The following is a 23,118-nucleotide window of genomic DNA, read 5'->3' as shown; positions in this document are numbered from 1 at the left end:
CATTCTCTAACCCCACATCACCATAAAAGCGAGTTATTCATATTGTAAGCACTCTAAATGGTACATCAGGTTCTTATTTAATCTTCGTGTTCTTTTCTGTCTGCTTCTGATCACACCAAATATAATGTTGCGCAATCTTTGCATTCGAGACTCGCGCTCAGGAACCGCACGTGTTGAAATTCAAACTCTTTTATTTAACTTCCACGACTCACCAGACAGCAGCGCGTGAGTGAGTGTGTGTGTGTGTGTTCTGTAGCCTATTTCTTATGACCCTAAAAGCCCAAGCGGGTGAAAAGCAAAGCAATCCAATCGAGGCGTGATATTTCCGGGTCCTATGACTTATCAGGTGGTTGTCCGGTGGGAGGAGAGGGAGTGTGTGCTTTCTGTTTGAATACTTTCCTTACTCACGTCCTCGAACCCAAAACACTTCTCCAAACTGTGTGAGGGAGTAGAGGGGAAGTGGTTGCTCAAAGTTGCCAAAACTTTCCTCTCTCATAACTGACATTTGGCAGCATGGCAGGCGGGTCTGTGTCGGAGTGTAAGGAGTATTTGTTTAAAGTTTTGGTAATCGGGGAACTCGGTGTGGGAAAGACGAGCATCATCAAGCGATACGTGCACCAACTCTTTTCGCAACACTACAGAGCGACCATAGGAGTGGATTTTGCGCTCAAAGTCCTCAACTGGGACAGCAAAACACTAGTGCGGCTACAGCTATGGGACATCGCAGGTAAGGACGTATAAATGGAAATGTCTCAAATCTAGGTTTCATTTAATAACCCTACAGACACCGTTTGAGGTGCTTTGTATCGTATATGGCCACCCTTATAGTAGTTATAAAGGTTTTCCCCTTGTCTTGACATTAAATAAGCCTCCAGGCACGCACAAGGTAGCACATGACTCTTGTTGTAATGTTGAGTTTGAAAGACTAACTATGGAAAGTCCGAGTTCATTCATTCCGAGTTTCGGTTCCTTTGAACAGTTCGTTTCAAATAATAGATTCAACTTTTCTTATGACGGGATTCCTTCATCGCGTGGTATCCTAGCTATATCCTGACGTAGCATCCTATTACATGCCATGAACCCTTTCAATAAATACGATAAATAAAATATAAAGTCTGTAGCACAGTGTGCTATCTGCATTTTTAATTTCAATTAAGTTATTAAAAGCCTAAAATGTAAAGGATAGTTTAATTTCATGTGTCCAATTTGATTCAGTTCAAAACAAGCCAAATTATTTGCATTTACATTAAACTCAACATTTAGGCCTACTATTGTTATCGCTCGGTTGAAAAAGTTGAATTAAAACGTACTTTCTTCCTAAGTTCCCAGATTTGTGAACGAATCGTTCAGAGTGAACAGGTTCAATTGTATCTTTAAAAAGATCCGACTCGATGAACGATTCGCTTTGATTCCAGATCTGTTCGCGGTTAGGCACCCCAAGGCTACTTAAAATGAAACAGGGCAATCCTGGCTATTATAACCTTTAAATAAACGCACAAGAAGAAAAAAAATCAGTTTGGGAAGAATGCGCTAAACTTTCTGAAAGCCCAGAATAATTGTAAATCCTAGCTTACTGTGATCACGTTAGCGAACATAATTACTAACGCAATGTAGGTCATGGAGTGAGACTAGAGAGGGAGGGGAGGGATATGCTTCATGCCACTGTTATGACTCCGTGAGCTGCCTATCTAGACATAATAGGGGACAGAACGTGTTAAAAATGTTGTCTAAGTAAGCAGCTCGGTGGGTTTTGAGACGCAGGCTAAATGTATAGAAGTTTACTAACCAATATGCAAGTTAATCTTTGTTGATTCAGTGGCACAAACAGACATACAGTACCACTGCTGTGTAACTAAACGTGCTTTAGTGAAAAAGGGAAGTGAAATCACGTATTAACCGAAACCTTGACGTGACGTTATGGAATGCAAGCCATAGTCATAAAACAAGAAAGCAATCTCTTTTCTTTCTTTCTTTCTTTCACGGTCTCCCATGTGAGATGTGAGGTAACAGATAATGAGAGAGAATTGTGTAACTGCACTAGGCTAGCCACTTACTTATAAAATCACATTCTGGCGCTCCACGTGAAAAAGGAACACAGCTCTTATAACACTGCTTTTGGACTTTTCATGCACTTCACATACTGTACATCTAGGCTACACAACTAGAATATACTACAGCTATTCTGTTGTTCTTTGTTTAATATGCAATAAAAAGTTTCCCTACTCATACAATACACTCATACATTTAACCCTGAAAAGCCTGACATATGAAATAATAGTGACTATTTTGAAACATTTTGTTTTAAAGTCTAAAACACGTTTGTATATTATTTTTTTATTTGATACATCAGGCATTTATAGCCCATACAGTATGATATGATGAGGAAAAAGGAGCTCAAAGAAAAAACAATTTTATCCAGAGACCCAATTTGATTGATGTACAAATAAACGTTCTTCAAAAGTCTGTTGTATAATATTTGATACATGCAATTTAACATGATATTTCTTAAACAAAAAGTATATATATATATATATATATATATGGTTAATCAAGTAAATCCAAGTTGCTCCAGTCCAGTAAATGTTCATCTTAAAATATTAATAACAATATAAAACTTATATTGTTATAAATATAAAAAATTAAAGATTTCACAGCAAAACTATGCATGTACCACAACCTGAAGGTGGACATTTTTATAATTATACTAGAAGGCCTTTTACTTACTTAACAAGTATCTATCAGTAAGTAACTATCAGTCAGAAGGTGGAAAGCATGTAGAAGATTGATTCCAACAGGTTTTTCAGCAACGGTTTGATCAAACTGATCATTTAGAGGCCTTAGAAATTCATGTATCAAATATGATCTAGTAAGATTTGTAGGGTTAATAATAATTTGTAGTACTTTGTAATTCAGAATGACTCAGCATTTTCACACTATAGTGAGACATTGGAGAGCTGTCTGTCTGTAATCTATTCACACTCTCTCTCTTGCCATTGCTGCACTGTTGCTGTCATTAGAGGTAGACCCACACTGCAATCTCTATATTTCCCCGAAGACAGATTATGTCTTTCCACCGCAGTATTCCTCGAGCACAATAGGACCATGGAGGCATGTGTAATTCAATATACTGTACCAACTGTCCACAGCAAACAAATGGACAACTTTAGTTTTCAATTTAATTTCAGTGTCATGTGCGTCAGCCTCCTGTGAAATTGAATCGTGTGGATTTGTATGGCTGGGATGGTTTATAGGTTTAAATAATGATATATCACCTTATACCTTACCTAGCCTGAACCCTAAACTATGTACTCTGGCAGGATACAAGTATTTTCAAATTGAAATATATCTCTGATGTGCTCTTTGAAGCCATGTTTCTTTAATAGATCTTATGAATGTTAGTCTGGCACAACTTCACTGTTACTGGGACACAATGCAGAGACAATGCATCTTTACACACACGAGACACTAACATTCTTATTCACTAATATGAAACTGAACAAGGCATACAGCAGATAAAATGTGCATGATTTAATTGTCTGTATTTAACGCCAAGCCAACCAGCTTCTTTCTGTTCATCTTAGAATATGAGGAAAGACTTCTTTTTTTTTTTTTGGAAAAGTGATAGTTAATAATATTTTTACTTCAGGAAGTTTCAAATAATTTTTTCTCGCAAAATTACCTGGACATTCAAGTTGTTCACTAAACATTTTGACATTTTGAGTACAAAGAGCAATTATGAACAATTACAGGCTGTACAGTCTTGGGGAAAAAAAACTTTTTTACTGGAAGTGGAGATTAAATTAAAAAAAAAAAAGGTATATTTCATGACAAAACAATATACACATAGCAAATGTAACATGCATACATTTCTGTAAAAAGCATAAAACAAAATTGTAAAACATAGAATTGCAAACAAATATACAGTCTTCAGCCAAAGAGTTATAAACTTTTTGTTTTTTAGCCTTTAAAAGACATTAACCTGTCTAGTTTCATTTCTGTATCTCAGATCCTGAGGCAAAGTTATTGTAAATAAGACACTTTATTTAATTTAATTAAATATTTATTTTTTATTTTCATAAAAGTTTTTCATAAAACATTTTCTTAAATTATCTGTAAAATTACCTGTACCAGTCGTTCACTAATTATTTGGACATTTTGAGTATGAAGTCCAAGCAATTATGAAAAATTAATACAGGCCCTATAGGAAAAAACTCATATTACATTTTAACTTTACTATATATAGTTAAAAACACATTATTTTATAGAAAATGGAGATTAAATTAAAGAGATTAGGTACATTATATATTTAATAAAATGTACGGCAAATAAAACACAAAGTATATTTCTGTAAAAAAAAAAAAGTATAAAACTAAATTTAAACCCTACAATGGCAAACAAATACATGCTAAATCTAGTTTTTAGCATTTAAAAGCCATTTTTAGAGGATTGAGTGGCAGTGTTTCATCAGCCGTGGATTGTCCTTCATTTAGTCGCCAGTGTTACTTTAAAATAGAGTTTATGTTCCTTCTTCCTTCATTGCTTTCTCACTCAGCCTTTTATTCTCTCACCTCAGTCTTGGTTGTCACAGTGAGCTGCAAGGACAACGTCAATGAAGTGTGAATTACAGAGGTTGCATTCTTTCAGTCTGTATGTGGGTGCTTGTGAGAATGTGCCTGGAGAACAGCTGGAATACTGTACTTTACTGTGTGGTATACCATATTGATGATGTGTGATTAAAAAAGAAGCATCTCAACTGTTCACTGTGACATCCTAGCCCAGTTCCCAAAGCTAGTCCAGACCTGTATCATCCTGGATAAAGTTGATCAAAGTCTGCCCCATTTACGCATTTACTTCTACACTGCTAATTAACCCTGTTAATCATGCACATAATTGGTAGCTCAGTGGTACTAATCAAGTACGCTGTTTTTCTATACCCGTACCGACTAGCGATTACGATAATGACCCTGAATTGGATGACTGTAATCAAGGCCTTCTGCAAATACATATGTGTCGGACCCTGACTGAAGCCAGGGGCTCACCCGCCTACCTTGGCCCAGAATAGCAGTGCTCCACTGGGGCTGTCTGAAAGGGACATGCTTATTACAGACATGGAGCTTTAAAGAAAGTCTTAACCTTGTGCCAAGGATTGGGAACTTAGAGCAGCAGTGCATCATCTGTCCATCTGTCCATCTATCTATCTGTCCATCTATCCATCTATCCATCCATCCATCCATCTATCCGTCCGTCCGTCCATCCATCCATCCATCCATCCATCCATCCATCCATCTATTAGTGCTGTCAAATGATTATTTGCGATTAATCGCATCCAAAATAAAAATTTTAGTTTACATAATTAAAATATACGTAAATTTGATTAATTTTGATTATTTACTTTAAAAAGATTTTTTGTTTTTTGGTAAAAACTTTTCTAAACTACAGTTACAGTGTTCTCTGTCAGTATTAGGTTGTCTTCAGGGGTGTTGATTGCAGATAGCCTTTGCCCCAGTGTCGTGAAGCCTCTGTCTCTGGTCATTAGCTGTACTGTTGGTTAGGGATGTAACAGCGGCCCAAAGCGTCTGAAGTGTGTTGATGTTCCACGAAGCACCAAAAAAATATGCAGCTGGCTCGTCTGGCTTGGATTGTTGCCATAGCAACACACCCACAAGATTGTTATCTTGATAAAGGCCATGCAGGAGAAACTTCAGGTTGCCATGGCTATGGACAGCGAGTATCCCTGTCTCCCTACGCCACCACCCTCTCGTTTCTCTCACTGTCTCAAGCTTTTAAGTGATCTTCTTTTCAGGATCACCATAATTCACATTAGCAGTCATATTTAAAAGTATACAGATTTGTTGTGAAGTTTAACCAAGAAATTAAACAATAGGGTACTTTAAAATAAGAAAAAAGAAATGCTGCTGGTCACGTTACTGTAATAGTTTGAAAGTTACAGCATGTGGGTCAATGACATGACACTCTTTTTGTCCTATACATTAATTAATTGAAAAATGCACTAAAAATTAAAAATGCAATGATACAGTTACTTTAATACATATATTTTATGATAGGCATGTTTTTAACTTCTGAACTTTTTACTTTGAAAAATGTAACTTTATCCCAGTATAGTGCAAGCTGTTTTCTAGAGATGTCAGTTGTCTATGACTGATTGAATTTCTGTTCCACATATGATTTCTCATTGAACTGATATATTGTATTTAATAAAGCCAGTGCCACTTGGTGTGGTTTTAAAAGGAAGTAACAGAAACTGCTATCAGAACTAGTCACCAAATAAAGTGACTTCACTGTCATTAAGATTCACTCAGTGTTGTCAAATCAGTTCATTGTTAGTCATATTTATTTGAAATCATTAGCTGCTATTGACCTCTCAAAATGTTGATCGCCTGTCTCTATTGCTGTCATACAGTCAAAGCTTTTGTTTACCTCGGGTCCCTTTTTGCTGTTGAGAAACTGTCAGTTTGTGTTGTGCTATATTTGTACATGCTACAGGCGGGTCGACGTGCCATCGATTCTTTTGTGAGTTGTAAAGACAAGTCCATTGATTGGTGATAAATGGAGATTGATTCTTGACATTGTTTTCCCAGGAGGGAGAATGAGGTCTCCCACCACACAGTTATTGACACCATCATTCCTGACCCTCTCATTCCCTGCATGAACAATTTGAAGCGTCTACATTATTGATCAGAAGCACTCAGAAAATGAAGAAAAATAATAAAAATGACCTAACCTCACCATCACTGTACCTCACCTGTCAAAAAAGGCCTTTATTAAAAAACAAAAAAACAAAGTGCAGATCTCTTGTGGTTTTCCTGCATAACAAGCCCTGGTTGGTCAACCACTAATCATCATGAATTGTATTTTAGTAAAGGTTTGATCACATAGGAGAAGCACAGACTTTTGCCCAACTGACTCTTTGCTAGGCTGCCCTTGGTTATTGTTGCTAATTCAAGACACATTTTACAGAACATCCATAGACACACGGTAGGAACTGGATATTTCCATAAACATTTCCATGAAATTTTTAGTAAAATGTGGTTATAAAGTGGTAAAAACAGATTTTAACAGGATATGGAATACATTAGGATGTTGAAAAAAAAATGCTTTTTATACAATCTGCCATTTTCCTTAAAAAAAATTACATTACAGCACACACACACACATATATATATATATATATATACAGTATATACACTGAACAAAATTATTAACGCAACACTTTTGTTTTTGCCCCCATTTTTCATGAGCTGAACTCAAAGATCTAAGACTTTTTCTTTGTACACAAAAGGCCTTTTTCTCTCAAATATTGTTCACAAATCTGTCTACATCTGTGTTAGTGAGCACTTCTCCTTTGCCGAGATACTCCATCGATTTCACAGGTGTGGCATATCAAGATGCTGATTAGACAGCATGATTATTGCACAGGTGTGCCTTAAGCTGGCCACAATAAAAGGCCACTCTAAAATGTGCAGTTTTACTGTATTGGGGGGTCCGGGGGGATCCGAAAACCAGTCAGTATCTGGTGTGACCACCATTTGCCTTACGCAGTGCAACACATCTCCTTCGCATAGAGTTGATCAGGTTGTTGATTGTGGCCTACTCCTTTTCAATGGCTGTGCGAAGTTGCTGGATATTGGCAGGAACTGGAACACGCTGTTGTATACGCCGATCCAGAGCATCCCAAACATGCTCAATGGGTGACATGTCCGGTGAATATGCTGGCCATGCAAGAACTGGGATGTTTTCAGCTTCCAGGAATTGTGTACAGATCCTTGCAACATGGGGCCGTGCATTATCAGGCTGCAACATGAGGTGATGGTCGTGGATGAATGGCACAGCAATGGGCCTCAGGATCTCGTCACGGTATCTCTGTGCATTCAAAATGCCATCAATAAAATGCACCTGTTTTCGTTGTCCATAACATATGCCTGCCCATACCATAAGCCCACCAACACCATGGGCCACTCGATCCACAACGTTGACATCAGCAAACCGCTCACCCACACGACGCCATACACGCTGTCTGCCATCTGCCCTGTACAGTGAAAACCGGGATTCATCCGTGAAGAGAACACCTCTCCAAAGTGCCAGACGCCATCGAATGTGAGCATTTGCCCACTCAAGTCAGTTACGATGACGAACTGCAGTCAGGTCGAGACCCCGATGAGGACGACGAGCATGCAGATGAGCTTCCCTGAGACGGTTTCTGACAGTTTGTGCAGAAATTCTTTGGTTATGCAAACCAATTGTTGCAGCAGCTGTCCGGGTGGCTGGTCTCAGACAGTCTTGGAGGTGAAGATGCTGGATGTGGAGGTCCAGGGCTGGTGTGGTTACACATGGTCTGCGGTTGTGAGGCCGGTTGGATGTACTGCCAAATTCTCTGAAACTCCTTTGGAGACAGCTTATGGTAGAGAAATGAACATTCAATTCACGGGCAACAGCTCTGGTGGACATTCCTGCAGTCAGCATGCCAATTGCATGCTCCCTCAAAACTTGCGACATCTGTGGCATTGTGCTGTGTGATAAAACTGCACATTTTAGAGTGGCCTTTTATTGTGGCCAGCCTAAGGCACACCTGTGCAATAATCATGCTGTCTAATCAGCATCTTGATATGCCACACCTGTGAGGTGGATGGAGTATCTCGGCAAAGGAGAAGTGCTCACTAACACAGATTTAGACAGATTTGTGAACTATATTTCAGAGAAATAGGCCTTTTGTGTACATAGGAAAAGTCTTAGATCTTTGAATTCAGCTCATGAAAAATGGGGGGGCAAAAACAAAAGTGTTGCGCTTATAATTTTGTTCAGTATGTATGTGTATATATATATATATATATATATATATATATATATATATATATATATATAACACGCATATTATTATATACAGATAAACCAGACCGGTTGGATGGTTTGTTCTAAGATCAGGTCCTATAAAGAAAGTAAAAGGAAGAAAAGGACGTGACGTGTGGCGTCCCATGCTTGGAATTTGTGCTCTGCATTTAACCCATCCAAGTGCACACACACAGCAGTGAGAAGTGAACAAACACACACACACTGTGAACACACACCCGGAGCAGTGGGCAGCCAATGCTGTGCGCCCGGGAAGCAGTTGGGGTTTCAGTGCCTTGCTCGAGGGTCTTACCTCAGTCGTGGTATTAAGGGTGGAGAGAGCGCTGGACATTCACTCCCCCTACCGACAATCCCTGCCGGATCTGAGACTCGAACCCGCAACCTTCAGGTTTCAAGTCCGACTCTCTAATCATTAGGCAACGACTGCCCCAGTAAAAGTAAAAGTCTTTATAAGCATAACTTCACTGCAAATTGTTTTCACAATCAATGGAAAAAGTGAATTTCTTTGAATTGCACAAACTAGATGAATTTCTCTTTCTTGGCTTCTTCATTTTAGTGCAATTTCACATGCCCCTCAGGGAGCCATGGACCAGGGGAAGCACCTTTCATTGTGAAACTATTACATCACACTGTGGCTTTTTCTCAGTTAATACAAGAGCTTGCTACTCCATTTGCCTTTTTCATGTCGGGCTAAGCCTCAGCTTTCAGACTATTCTCTCAGCAGTTCTCCTTTTCTCTTTCGATAAGTAGCCGCCTTTCTGCGAAGCACTGCAGGTACAGTTCGCTTGGTTCACTGGTCTTCTATTTTTCTATAATAGCACCACACACCGAGAACCATTAATTCTGAGAAAATACCAGTTCACAACAGCATGCACAGCATATTGTGGCATAAAGTATTGATCAAGGGTACGGTTCTGGCCCTTAACATGCTGTTTCTAGGAAATAAAAGCATTTCTGAGATTTTCTTTCTTGACTTGCTCTGTGACAGGTGGCCCAGCGCACCAAATGCGTTCACGAGTTCGTATGTGGCTGGTCTCTGGGTATTCAGTATCTTTAATTCGTCAGAGCGGAATTTTTAAAAAGATTTTTAGGGCTGTGTGCCCAAAATGGACTGGGAGCCAAGAATTAGGTTCTGTCTACTTGTGTGTCAGCCCTCCCGTGTGTTCACCTGAGGTTAAATGGTCTAAATTTAGACCCACAATCAAGAGCAATTAGCTGCTGAGAGACCTAAGGAGCTTTTGGCATGTGAAGTGCGTAGCTGAACGAGTGAAGATAATGGAGCTGAGACTGTTGGGGGGGTGAAATGTGCTCCATGTTTAAATGCTGATCACTGGAAACCTAATATAGACATCTGAAGGTCTACACGCTATAAACCTATTGTACTGAATGCAGCGGTAGAGAGTAGGGTCAGACTAGGACAAAAATTTGGCCTTGTAAAAATGTGGCCCACACGTTCCTCTGTAAATGTTTTGAGGGCTTATTGGGACCTTTAAATTTAGATAAATAAATACCACAAATCTATAACAGCAGATATTACTGAATATTATGCAGTTAACTATATTAATATTGCTTTATTTTGGTTAGAATGTGGTAAAATACATTTACTGCAATAAGTAACAATACATTTTTCAGAACAATGCTTTATTTTGGATCAAATAAATACAGGCATGGTGAGCAGAAGACTTCTTTAAAAAAAATAATTAAAAGGCTTACTGTTCAAAAACTTTTGAATGGTAGTGTATATCATGTGGTGGTAGGCTGCCTGGACCAGAAAATGCCAGGGACGATTTTTTGTCCCAGTCCAGCCCTGCTTAGGGTCATACTGTTGGTTGCTAATATATCCATAACAGGCTGTGATGACCAGCCATGATGTTTGGAAAAAACAGCATTCTCCATTGCATCATATTGCTTAAATATGCTGTATATTTCCACTCAAGAGTAGCTAGAAATTTAAAGTAACTTCCACAATACTGATTAAATGAATTTTACATACTCCGTGCTGTTTGTACACAGAGAAATGTCAATATCCTTCAGCCTATTGGCATAGAAGTGAAAGATGTGAATCTTCTATCTCTCTCTTATCACAAACACACACGCATTGCCTCGCTGCACTTCCCCAGCTTCTCTCACTCTCCAAAGAAAGAGTGAGAGAGTGAAGAACAAAGCAATGTCAGGCATTACAGACAGGCCTGTGATCACAGTCTTCCTCTGTTTGAACTCTGATCTGAGAGAGTGGTTTGGGTTCTGGCTTAACTGCTGCATAAACATAAAGACTAGAGTGTTCTAGACTCATGAAACTGCTCTGAAGTCTTTTTGTTCCTGTGGGAAACAGCACATTGCACAAGTCACGGATCTGATTCTGAAGGGTCTAGGTTACTTGATACTATAGCATTTAGCTTAGCATACCGCTAAAAATATACTAATTAAATGCAGCGTTACTCAGAAGACTTTGGTTAATTTTGCTATTGTAGAAATGCATCATTATTTACTCTTTCTTGTATTGTGTGAATATATGTGTAGATAATTCCTTGTGTTGTGTGTGTGTGTGTGTGTGTGTGTGTGTACAAGTGAACTATCCCTTTACAATTCCCTTATGTTAGATGTCATATGTGACTGGAATTTAAAGTATGTAACAATCACATGCTAGCATTACTGTGTTGTATCAAAAAGGAGGTCAAGCTCAGTTTTTTTTCTCCTTTTAAGCTAGTCAGAATAAATGGCAGGTTCAAAAGCTATTTATTTTTTCCATTCTTAATTTTTAATTTGATCTCTTCCGTAACTGCTTCCCACAACATGTTGTTTTGAATACATTAAAAAAATTTACACTTGAATATAAAAGCTTGGTGTATTCTCTTTATTTTTACATATGAAGGCAGTAAATGTAATGACATAAGCGAGTGTGGTGAATTTAGGTGAGAAGGATATGAGAGGGGTGTGTGCACAGAGTCTTTGATGTGTTATTAGCAACTACCGCTGGGTGAATCTTTCGCTCCACTCTTCCTTTCTTCTGTCCATCTAGCTTTCAAAGATTTTGCGCTGTGCTGGGCTTTATCCCTCCCTAGGCAAGATGAACTATGAGACCGAGCAGCACATCTTAGACTGATTGTGAGCAGAATCAGTCAGACTTTGTGTTCTGTGGGCTGGAACACGAGGGCACAGTATTGCAGTGATTAACATAAACCTGCTTTAATTAGCAACAACATGCTCTTATTAACTCCCATTATAGAAATGCATAGAAAACGTGTTAGGAATTTCAACTGGTTGAATTCAAATTCAAATGAAAATTTTGTTACATATTTTGTTGATCTCTCTATCTCATAATAATTGTGCTTGTAATATTTGTCTCGTGTTTAGGTCAAGAGCGGTTTGGGAACATGACCAGAGTTTACTATAAGGAGGCAGTGGGTGCGTTTGTTGTTTTCGACATTACTCGAGGCTCTACGTTCGAGGCGGTTTCAAAATGGAAGCACGATTTGGACAGCAAGGTGAAACTGGCCAATGGCAATCCCATCCCTTCTGTCCTTCTCGCCAATAAATGCGACCAGAAGAAAGATGGATCCAACAATTCCTCACTTATGGACAACTTCTGCAAGGAGGCTGGGTTTTTGGGCTGGTTTGAAACATCAGCTAAGGTAATATAAGCTCATTCTGTGTTCACTTAGCCACTTAAATGTTTGTTTGTGCTTGGTCAAACTGAAGGAGAACTTGTCACGAGACATTTTTGCTAAGAATAGAAGCTTCTTACTACACCTTTCCTCTCTAATCAGCTCAGACGACCATGAAAGCTGCCATATTAGATCAAGTATTTAAAATGGCTGACATTCTCCATGGTATTAAGGCCAAAACGGCACCACTGCGGCAGTCTTAAGAACATTAGCCACTCCTCCTGCCTGAATCACCAGACGTATGTCAAATGCACAACGTGTAACTTATCACGTGAAGCAGTGGGATGCATGGGATTTTTGAGGGAGAAATTTTTCATCTCAGCTTGAATTGCTGAAACTTTGCCCACTGATTTAAAATGTAGTACTAGTAGCACAATGTTTAGTAGTACATTGGCTAAAACTTGAATATCAAATTTATTGCTACAGCTATGTTTACAGTGCATTGCAATACATATTATTTTTCAGTGGTGGAAAGAGTACTGAAAATTTGTACCCAAGTACAAGTACTGTTACATTGCTGAAATAATACTCAATTACAAGTAAAAGTACTGGTGCCAAAACAGTACTTAAGTAAAAGTACAAAGTACTCGTCTCAAAAACTACTCTGAGTACTAGTTACTAGTTACTTTTTAGCTGGTGATATTAAATGAAAAAAAAAAAAATTCATTCATATCAAAGATCTATCTGGATAATAGCTACTTTGAATAAAATCCACTTTTATCTTATTGACTGAAATTAAATATTGGATATTGAATACTCCACCTCTTGCTCATAGCAGATTCATGTTTGGATAGGAGTGGCTAAGAATATCTGTTTGTTACGTCTGACATCACGCTTCACCAATTCTGGGTCCTAACGCTCTGCCAGACACACACCAAAACACACCAAACTGTGCTAATATACACACACAATGTCATGTAATACTGAAAAATTATAACCCTAACTTTTATTTCCATACTGAAATCCCAGATGGCCAGACAGTGATTCAGCTAAAATATTAGTGTCTGGGACACTGTGAGCACGGAGACTGTAGTGTGCACAGCAAATTTTTAAATGCTTAGCTTAAATATGTAATGTTAATTAAATAGTGCTCATAAATGGTTGTTGAGATAGTATTCTCAAGTGAAATAAGTAGAGGCATGGACCCGGAAACAGCAGTCCTTACGTCACGACTTAACAAGAGGATTCTCCCCAAGCCATCAAACTGACGTTATCAGAGCGAGAACGCCATTCCAGAGTGGAAGCAAATTTTTCAGTTTTTTATTAAAGATTACGACTGCAGACAATTTTTTTCCCCCAGTGTATTGCACGGTTAAATTGTTCACCACAAGACTAGTAATGTGCATTAAAAAGTTGTTTCATGACAACTAATCATTTTCAATATCATTGGCAAAACTACAACATACTGTATACTGCCATATAGATATTTTAATATTTAAAAAAAAAAATTGTCCATTTTTTCAAGGCAATCATTATTTCAAGCTTTGAAACTGGTTTAATCCAAGTCTTCTAAAAAGACACATTCGCTTTATATGATGAACAGCTTTTAATATAGGCCTTCATGTACATACATATAAATATTGATCAATTACCATTACAAAAATGTAAATCTTAAACATTTGCTCATTCTGTGTATTTGTGTCTTTAAAATAGGGTAACTTTGTTGCAAAAGCTTACAACACAAGGACGCTTGATTTCAAGTACAGTCAGTAATAAAATTATAAAACAAATGACCTCAATTCAGTTGAGGTATTCGAAATATGACAACATTACATTTTTATTAGCAGTGATTTAAGAGCCATATATTTTAGGCCTATTTATTTAGGCTAGATAAATGGAACATCAGATGGCTTTGACCTATAATGTCTGTACAATGTAGTGATGCAGTTATAGACAGACTAGGATATTTATATGTATAAATCAGACAAACATCCCATTCCAAAACATTTCTAGCATAAACTTACATTGTAAAGAAATTAAAGGTCCATCTTTGATTGTTGGAAGACTTTCTGGTGCATTTCACGTACAGACAATAAAATTTCTAGTAGCATTTCCATCGGTCAGGCGTGGATCTATTCTGAATGGTTGATAACTTTCGACAAAGTCTAATCTAGAAGCAAAGAGAAATAATTTCTACTTTAAAAGCACGGAGAGATCGCGATAGCACACAGTCTGCGCACAATATCACAGTGAGAGGACAAGCAGTTCATTTGTATAAATTAGGCCTATTTGAAAGCTCGCATCCAGTTTTCTGTGACTACATGACTGTTCTCATGTTACAATAAAGCGCTCGCCACATTTGCGTGGAAATGATTAAAACTATGCGGAATACCTGCAATCTCGCGCGGATATTCAGACTCTGTAACTGACAGGAGGCTGATGCTGTCAAACTCGCTGTCTGAGAGGATGTGTATCGGTGTATATACGGTAGATACTGTGGAGAATGAGTAATGGAACCGTGTCAGATAGTTAAATATCGATAACAAAATATAGATATTTATGATAACGCTACCATGTAGTTTGTTTCTCCAAACTTTGAGTCCATAAATCACGCTGTGCTCCCTCACTGTTCAATCAGCTGCTCTTCACCTGCTGCAGCGGCGGCTTTTCCCGGGACTCGGTTCAGTTATCAGGGCTTTTATTGGTCCGTTTACGATCGGATATCTTTATTGGCTACTGAAGTTTCGTGAAAGGTTTGAATATCAATTCAAATTGTGGGCGTACTCAGTAACGAACTATGATTTTAAAAGTAATGAAGTAGATTATTTTGCTTAATTTGTACTTAAGTACAAGTAAAAGTACAGCTTTAAAAATATACTCAAAAAAGTACAAGTACCCGAAAAAACTACTCAATTACAGAAACGTGAGTAGTTGTAATTCGTTACCTCCACCACTGTTGTTTTTTATTGTTTTTATATTAATGCATTTTTTATTATATTATCATTCAAAACTTTGGAGTCTTTTATTTATTTTTATTAGTATTTAGTAATATTTTTATTAATTTTATTCAACAAGGATGCACTGAATTCATCAAAAATGGCAATAGAGACATTTATAATGTTTTAAATAAATGCTGTCCTTTTGAACTTCCATTCATCAAAGAATCCTGTGGGGAAAAAAAAAAAATGTATCACAGTTTTCACAAAAAATATTAAGCAGCGCAACCGTTTTCAAGTGTGATGATAAGAAATGTTTCTTGAGAACTAAATTATTAAAATTTTACATTTTAAATTATAATATTTCATAATATTACCGTTTTATTGTATTTTTGAACAAATAAATGCAACCTTGGTAAACATAAGAGACTAAAAACATTAAAACAAACTGAACAGTAGTGTATTTTTGCTTATTGGCACAATAATAGCAATAATGCATTATGATTTGCAGTCTACATCAGTAAAAACATGCATTTTTAATATTTTTCTACTAATTTATTTTTAATTGTTCCATTTGTTTATTATTATTATTATTAATTTATATTATTTATTCAGCTATATTTAAATATTATTATTTATGCCCTTGTGTTTGTGACATGGAAGTCATCTAGATTTATTTTTCTTATTGCCTGCAGTATGCTGACTTTCACATGGTTTTTATTACAAATGTTTGTCATTCCTGACTAAGATCCATAGTCACATATTTTGCAGTATCAGCGGAATCTTAAAAACGCTGCAAAAGATAATGAAATATGTGTGTTTAGAGTTTTACATCAGCAGTTTCTTTGATATATTTTGCACATTAATCTCTTTCCTATATTACATTTGAGGGATGCTGTGAGTCTGGATAAATTTAGTTGAAATACTCTGGGATGAGAGAAGGAAGAAAAGTGGAACAGGAAGGAGGAGAAGGAAATGTCTGTTTGTTAATTCCGGGGAGTACAGTGTCTTGAATTGTGTGTCATTGTGTAGGTATTTAACTCCCTGTTAAATTGTACCCCTTGAAATGCATTTTCAAGTCACACGTTTTGGCCTTAAATATATCTTTACTGTGTCTTGCTATTTAAAAAGTGTTTGTTCGGTTTCTGTCGGTAGCAGTGTCTGGTCTTAACTGTTTAACAGAAGGTGTCTCATCAGTCAGTCTGCATAAGCACATGTTTCTGAAATAGATCTCTCCATTAGGGACTCAAGCACACAGATGTCTGGCAGGGAGCTCTGGCACCTGTCGTGTGTAAATGTGTGTGTGTGTTTGTGCACGTGCATGTTTGTGTATGGTAAATGTGTCGGCTCTTATCTATCGGGACCTCCTCGTGTTCAATCAAGCCTCTACGCTGACTGATCTAAAGATTGTTTCTGTCTCTCTCTTTTTTTTGTCTCCTACTATTGCTCCTCTCCCAGTGGACCACATGTGTATTTTGTTTTTGCACCTTGCCCCACTTTTTTGAACAAATGACGATTGTAGAAAATTTTGGAAGACCATTAAACCTTTTATAAAAATATAAATAAATAAAAACATACATACATATATACATACATACATAAAAAGTCTTGTGAGATGATAAAGTTTTAAATAAGAAATAAAATCACATTTGGAGTTATAATTTAACAGTTGTAAGAAATGAAGTCACATTGCAATATATGAAGTGACATTGGGAGATATAATATAGCAATGATGAGGAATTGCAATTTTTTTTTTCTGAGATAGAAAGGGTTTCCATACAGTATAAAACACATGAAACTCTAAAAGATATATATTTAAGCATGCATTAAAGAATAATTTTCCTCCTTGTTTTTCAGTGATCAACAAATTTTTTATTTTTAAGGATGTTTAGTCATGAAGCATAAATCTCATGTAAATTGTTCATTTCATGCTTAAAAGGGGAAAAATGGCAAATTGAGCAAGAGAACGAAAAACTGGATTCAAATTATATTCTTTGAATAAAAAGAGTCTTATCTTTTGATTCTAGAGAAAGTGTCTTTTTAAAAATGTTTAGACATTTTTACTGGATAATTGAGCAAAATACTTACTATGAAATGTGGGCAGACTGTAGGCTACAGGGCTTCGGTGAGCTCTTTAGTTTTAATTGATTATCATTATAATTTCATAGCAAGTCTTTAAATTCAAACAAGCTTCTCAATGGCCCATGCATGCAGATTTCAAAATGGCAATAATTTCAACCATCGTTTCTACCAAAAGGGGTTACAACAACAGTTCATCGCCCTTTAAAACAAGCAGGAGCACAGAACAATTTCTGAAAGTCATGCCTCAAAAAGTCTCATGATGTTCTTAACTAGCTTGAAAATTCAAGTCATTTACACTGCTTACTGCAAGCAAATAGTGTTCCATAGGCCATGTATTAGCATTGTTGATTATCTTGTTTTTCTTGCCCACTGTTGGACATCAGTTGTCTCATAGAAATGGTCATTGTCACTCAGCATGGCTGTGCCACCTGTATTGCGTTCAGTACTCTAGGTGAATGACAAATACAGATGGCTGGCTTTTGTTTAACCTTTCTGTTTTCTGCCCTTTTCCTCAAATCTGTCTCATTCCCACTTTATTGCTTTGAAGCTGCAGACTGCTGAGGGATAGAGGGATGTAAGTGGAAAGATAGAAGAGAGACGTTGTGTAGGCGGGTGCCATCAATCCAGCTTCATGCTGAAGTACCTCTTGACGCTTCACTAAGCACTCAGTTTAGCTTAACAAGTTAGGTCTATTGACCGTTCTGTAAATGATCTCAATATTCTGGAAAGGTTCCAGAGTCGTTCCAAACCTGTATAACTTTGTTTCTTCTGCAGAGCACAAAGAGAGATATTTTGAAGAATGTCTCAGTGTTTTTTGTCGATACAATGAAAATCACTGAGGTCCATTGATGTTTGGACACAGCTGTCTTTCATTGTATGTTCAAAAACAGTTTTAAGAAACAAGAAGATGTTGTCTTTTATGTTATGGAAAAGAAAGAAACTCATACAGGTTTGGAACAGCACGAGGAATGATTTTCGGGTGAACTATCCCTTTAACATTTGACTTTGTTCACTGCAGGAGAACATCAACGTTGATGAGGCTGCCCGGTTCCTGGTGGAGAACATCCTTCACAATGATAAAGGTCTTCCATATGAAGAGAGCAATGGTGACAAGATTAAACTGGACCAACAAACAGTGCCTGCTGAGAGCAAGTCAGGTTGTTGCTAGTGTGGATGCTCTTGTGTGTCCCTTCATCTGACGTGGAAAGGAGGCCAAGGACCGAGCTCAACAAATCCCCCAATCCCACCTCATCCCAAACCCCTGCCACGGATCACATCATAACCAGGGGTCAACAGTTTGTGCTCTAAAAGGGGAGAAGACATCACTGCCAGATGATCAGATGAAAACAACTTTCTGATGCTTTTAATGACCAGTTTTTCTCTCTCACTCTTGTTCTGTGCCATGTTTGTCCTTTTAATCGCGTCAAGCAAGTTACTTCAGTGTGTGCTTGTTGTAATATTGCTTAAAACGAATGAAACTAAATGGGTGTCATAGGACCAGGCAAATACCAGTAAAAGTTCTTAGCTGAAATTAAATTAAACTAATGCCTTTGTCAAAGAGGGTGAGCTGTTTTAATAAATTCTGGACTATTTGCATCTGCTGCTGGGAATCGCCACCCAAAATTTTTGCAGGAAAAGTTCTCGAGATGTCACTTTATGGCAAAATATTACATATTCCCAGGGCATTTAGTCTGTTGTGAAGATCCAACCATCACTCTTGAAGCTCTTACCACAAAATAATTTGATCAAGAAAAAATAAGTAAATAAAAGAAAATTAATTGTCCTTTAATGGGAGATCTGTAAAAGAATCACGGGCCTAAGCATGTATATTTGTGGTTCAGAGAATAAGATCATGTTGGTTTTCCTCAGGCTTGTACATGTTAATGTTAAAATATTGTTTTTAATTGTTTTTTAATTGGTACTCAATGAGGGATCTGAGCATTTGCTCTGTCCATGGCTTTATTTTACAATTACCTGAAGGCAAATATACATTTTAATATGCTTGAACGAGTTTGTCAAGTTTGCAAACATATGTTTGTTGAAGTAACAATGACAGAATAAAACTTTTTAAACTGTTCATAGTCTATTCTTGTGTAATCTCAATGAATACGTGAGAGAATGTCGTAAAATTTGAAATAAAAAATTTGAAACAAAAGCTTCATTATAATATAATTATGATAATATGAAATGTGGCACTCTAGATTTTTATGCAGTAGTTATTGGTTGTCTTTCAAAGCTGCATGAGAATTCAGAATGCTATTAAAATCCTGGATTCAGTGCAGGTGAAACATTGCCATAGATCATCTTAAAATGGAGGATGATCTGTGTATAATAGGAAAAGGGGACAGAATCAGCTATGATTTAATACACTAGCATGTGCTGTAGATGTGTATTGGAGAATGGGTTCATTATAGTGATTATGTGCAAAGCTAGTAAATGATTACACATCAGATTCCAAAAATGAAGTACTTGTAATTAGATTAAATGACATTTTAAAATACTCGTAATCAGATTACAGTTACTTTTTAATGGATTACATGATAACATGTTATTTACACAATAGCAATAAATTATTCAATTTAATTGAAATGACCATTGGATTTATAAAAATCATTTCAGGTTTAAGAAGTGTTTCAATATTGTATCAACTACTGATGAACAAATTAATTTTTAATTGAATTATCACTCTGTAGATACACATTAAAATGCACAAATTCACAACCCTTTTTTTCCTCTCTCATCTGATCCTCTTTCACCTATTTACTTGAAGGACCCCTGAGATTTTAAAATAAATAAAAACATTTTTATGATTTAATTAATTATTAGCTTTTCATTACACTCATAAACCCCCTGCAGTTCATTCACAAACCCCAATTTGGGAAACCTTGCCGTAATGTAATGTTTAACGCACTTTATGTTGTTCATAACAATGAGCGGAATATATTTTCTAAATCTTTAAAGGAGATAGTTCAAAAGTAGTCTAAAAGTAATCTAAAAGCAGTCTGATTATATTACCTAAAATGTGTAATGTAATGGATTACTTTACTAACTACAATTAAATATTTATCTAGACTTTTTAAAAAGAGAAAAATAAATAAATAAATAAATAAATATGATGACGTGATGACGTAATTACGTGTTGACGTAAAAGGTAAACATTCAGTTTTTGGAATCGGTTCTTTGAAATGAACTATTTGACGAGTCTTTCTTCCCATCACTAAACGACAGTGAATAGACTCAAGGGTTTGTTTGAGGAGGTCAGGAGGAGTTCATTGGCGCGAGGTGGTAATAAAGCCCTGCGCTCGTGCTGTCGGCAATCCCAAGCGATCCTGTCGCCTAGCAACATGGCAAACTTTCCCTACTGCCTGAGTCTCACCCTGGGCATCGCTTCCTATTCATCATTATCTTTCGTGCTTTAATCAGCCAAGTGTTGTTTCAAACTATGAACTCTTAGACTAGAAATAAGGCCTACGTACATTTGCAATGTCGAAGACACCCAAGAAAAAGACGTCCTCCTCCAGCCTCGTCGCTTCTTCGCCTGGACACTCTCCCAAAAAAGAGTAAGATTTGGCTGAAGATTCATTTACACGCTGTGTTTATGCCCTCGAAATATTTCAATAATATGGATAAATCACAGATTATAGAATTGGTAAAACATTTATTCCACCCTATATCTTTACTGTATCGTGTTTGTCCTTAGTTTACGGAAGTTGTTTATGTTTTTAGTAAAATATTGGGGGACGGTCGGTACATGTAGTTTGGAATTTGACAACACAACGTTTGTTTCATAGTTAATGTATGCCATTTTCCTGGCAACATTTATGAGTGCCTAACACGAAATTGTGTATTTTTGTGTATTTTGCATTAACAACAACAACAGGCCCATTTTTCTAACATTAATAACATAGAATCACATTTTCTTTGCGGTAGGTTAATACACATAGTTTACAAATTTCTGCTTCAGTCCTGTTATAAGTTAATTTAGCATTAAGTTTAGTTAAAATTTTTATTCCCAGAAGAAGAAGAAAACAGTGTTTGGAATAATGTGTGCAAAGGAAAATAAAGTTTTGAATCTAAATATACAATGGGTACTGTAGATAGAGAGATAAATTGATAGTAATATGCAGTTTAGATTGAAAATAACAATTGAAAAGACCCATCACAAATCATGCAAATTCAAAATATACAAATTCAAATGAAATTATTATGTTAAATAGTCATCTTTTTAATAGATTACATTAAAAATGCACTGTCTCTAGCGCATCCTCACTGGTCAGTGCATCAGAAAGTCCCGAAGAGCCAAAGAAGAGTCTCATCTCTCTCTGGCCGGAGTGGAGCGACACTGAGGTCAATGCTGAGAAATGGGATGCAGCTAAAGCCTCTAAGGATAGCAAGGTGAGAATTGATGAGTCGAACATGATTTAATACTCAATGTCTTTCCTTTATAAAAAGCTTTAGAGAGCAATGCCAGGGTTGGTGTGAGTAGAAATCTGTTTCAGCAAACTGCATAGCTTGAGAGATGTACTGTAGTATTTCAGTTGATGAGTGTTTGGCACCATGCACTTTGTAATTTGATCGTTATTTTTAATAGCTTTTATTCTGTTTTGTATTTGTTTTCCTTTGAATGCGAAATCTAAAACCATGCTGAGCATTTTATGTAACAACATTGTCAACAGCTCTTTGATGATCCAGAAGGGAAGGTTGAACTTCCTGCCTCCTTGAGAGTACACACTTGGAAACGTCCTTCAGAGTACATACTTAATAAGGTAAAGGTTTATCAGCCATATAAGTGGTTTTCACGTGTCTTAACAGGTCCAACAAACTTGAAGAAACAGAATTAATCTGAAAGTTAAACAGAGTTTGCAACAATTCTTAGTTTTGGCATAAAGATATTTTTTGGCATTTGTCAAGTGTACTTATAAATGTAGTTTTAAGATGATTTGTGATATGTAAAGTTGTGTTCGATCTGGCATATAATGACATGACACTAAACTAATCCTGTCCTGACATGACCAACCAACATGCATACAAAGCATACTTGTCTATTTTGTGTGGGTCCTGTTCTTTAGTTGCATTTTTTTTTTTTTTGAGGGGGAAAATCCAATCTTAGCCTCAGCGATGAGCCTAATTGATGAAATCTGTTTATGCTGCTTTCATAAGAGTTCAGGTTGTTGCGATTAAATTACCTCAACATTTCACAATTATTCCTCCATTTTGATGAGTCTAGGCAAGTCATGGGATGCTAAATAGTCACAACAAGCAGCAAAATCACAAGGCAATCAAAGCTAGGCACTAGAGCTCTGAAACCAATTATTTTTGCCATCTGACTAACTGTATTTAAGATGTTTAATTGACAGAACGAATGAAGGTCAGCTCTGTTGTCATTTCCATGGCAACAGTTGGGATAAAAAGATGATAACTGTGATTCTTCTCTCCAAGTATGTGAGTGATACTAAGAGCCTTCAATTTACATTTGATTAAAAGTCCATTAACAGAAGATTACCAAATATTCATGGATTCATGTCACTCAGAGGGTAAATATGATCTGTGATACTAGTGGGGAAAATGTGAGGAAAATTAGTATATTTTTCATTTCTTTGGGCACACAAATTGCAATATCTAATACACCC

General features: G+C 36.8%; 2 protein-coding genes across 3 annotated transcripts in view; both read left to right on the top strand.

Moving 5' to 3' along the window:
• Window positions 1–248: 248 nt before the first annotated feature.
• On the top strand, window positions 249–19,565 carry rab32a (RAB32a, member RAS oncogene family). Its single transcript, XM_058756333.1, has 3 exons — window positions 249–727; window positions 12,220–12,497; window positions 18,507–19,565. Exons 1-3 carry the CDS (start codon window positions 514–516, stop codon window positions 18,654–18,656), a joined length of 642 nt encoding a protein of 213 aa, XP_058612316.1. The 5' UTR covers window positions 249–513; the 3' UTR covers window positions 18,657–19,565.
• A 1,113-nt stretch (window positions 19,566–20,678) lies between these two features.
• adgb (androglobin) overlaps window positions 20,679–23,118 on the top strand; it is a 44,016-nt gene continuing 41,576 nt past the window's right edge. Inside the window, exons 1-3 of one of the 2 annotated variants that reach the window (XM_058756301.1) lie at window positions 20,679–21,048; window positions 21,748–21,883; window positions 22,165–22,254. In XM_058756301.1, the coding sequence (XP_058612284.1) occupies window positions 20,972–21,048; window positions 21,748–21,883; window positions 22,165–22,254 (303 nt within the window). In that variant the 5' untranslated portion in view covers window positions 20,679–20,971. The remainder of the gene's footprint in view (window positions 21,049–21,747; window positions 21,884–22,164; window positions 22,255–23,118) is intronic. The other variant, XM_058756299.1, reaches the window with a different exon arrangement.

The sequence above is a fragment of the Onychostoma macrolepis genome, chromosome 20, assembly GCF_012432095.1.
Source record: "Onychostoma macrolepis isolate SWU-2019 chromosome 20, ASM1243209v1, whole genome shotgun sequence".
In the NCBI taxonomy this organism is placed as follows: domain Eukaryota; kingdom Metazoa; phylum Chordata; class Actinopteri; order Cypriniformes; family Cyprinidae; genus Onychostoma; species Onychostoma macrolepis.
Note: the sequence above shows the minus strand (reverse complement) of the source record. Positions and strands in the feature narration are given on the sequence as shown.

Bases quoted from the DNA above. Each gene is read 5' to 3' on its own strand.
- rab32a (XM_058756333.1), top strand. From the start codon at position 514: ATGGCAGGCGGGTCTGTGTCGGAGTGTAAGGAGTATTTGTTTAAAGTT. The intron at 728-12,219 runs GTAAGGACGTAT...TCTCGTGTTTAG, and splicing joins ACAGCTATGGGACATCGCAG to GTCAAGAGCGGTTTGGGAAC. The intron at 12,498-18,506 runs GTAATATAAGCT...TGTTCACTGCAG, and splicing joins GGTTTGAAACATCAGCTAAG to GAGAACATCAACGTTGATGA.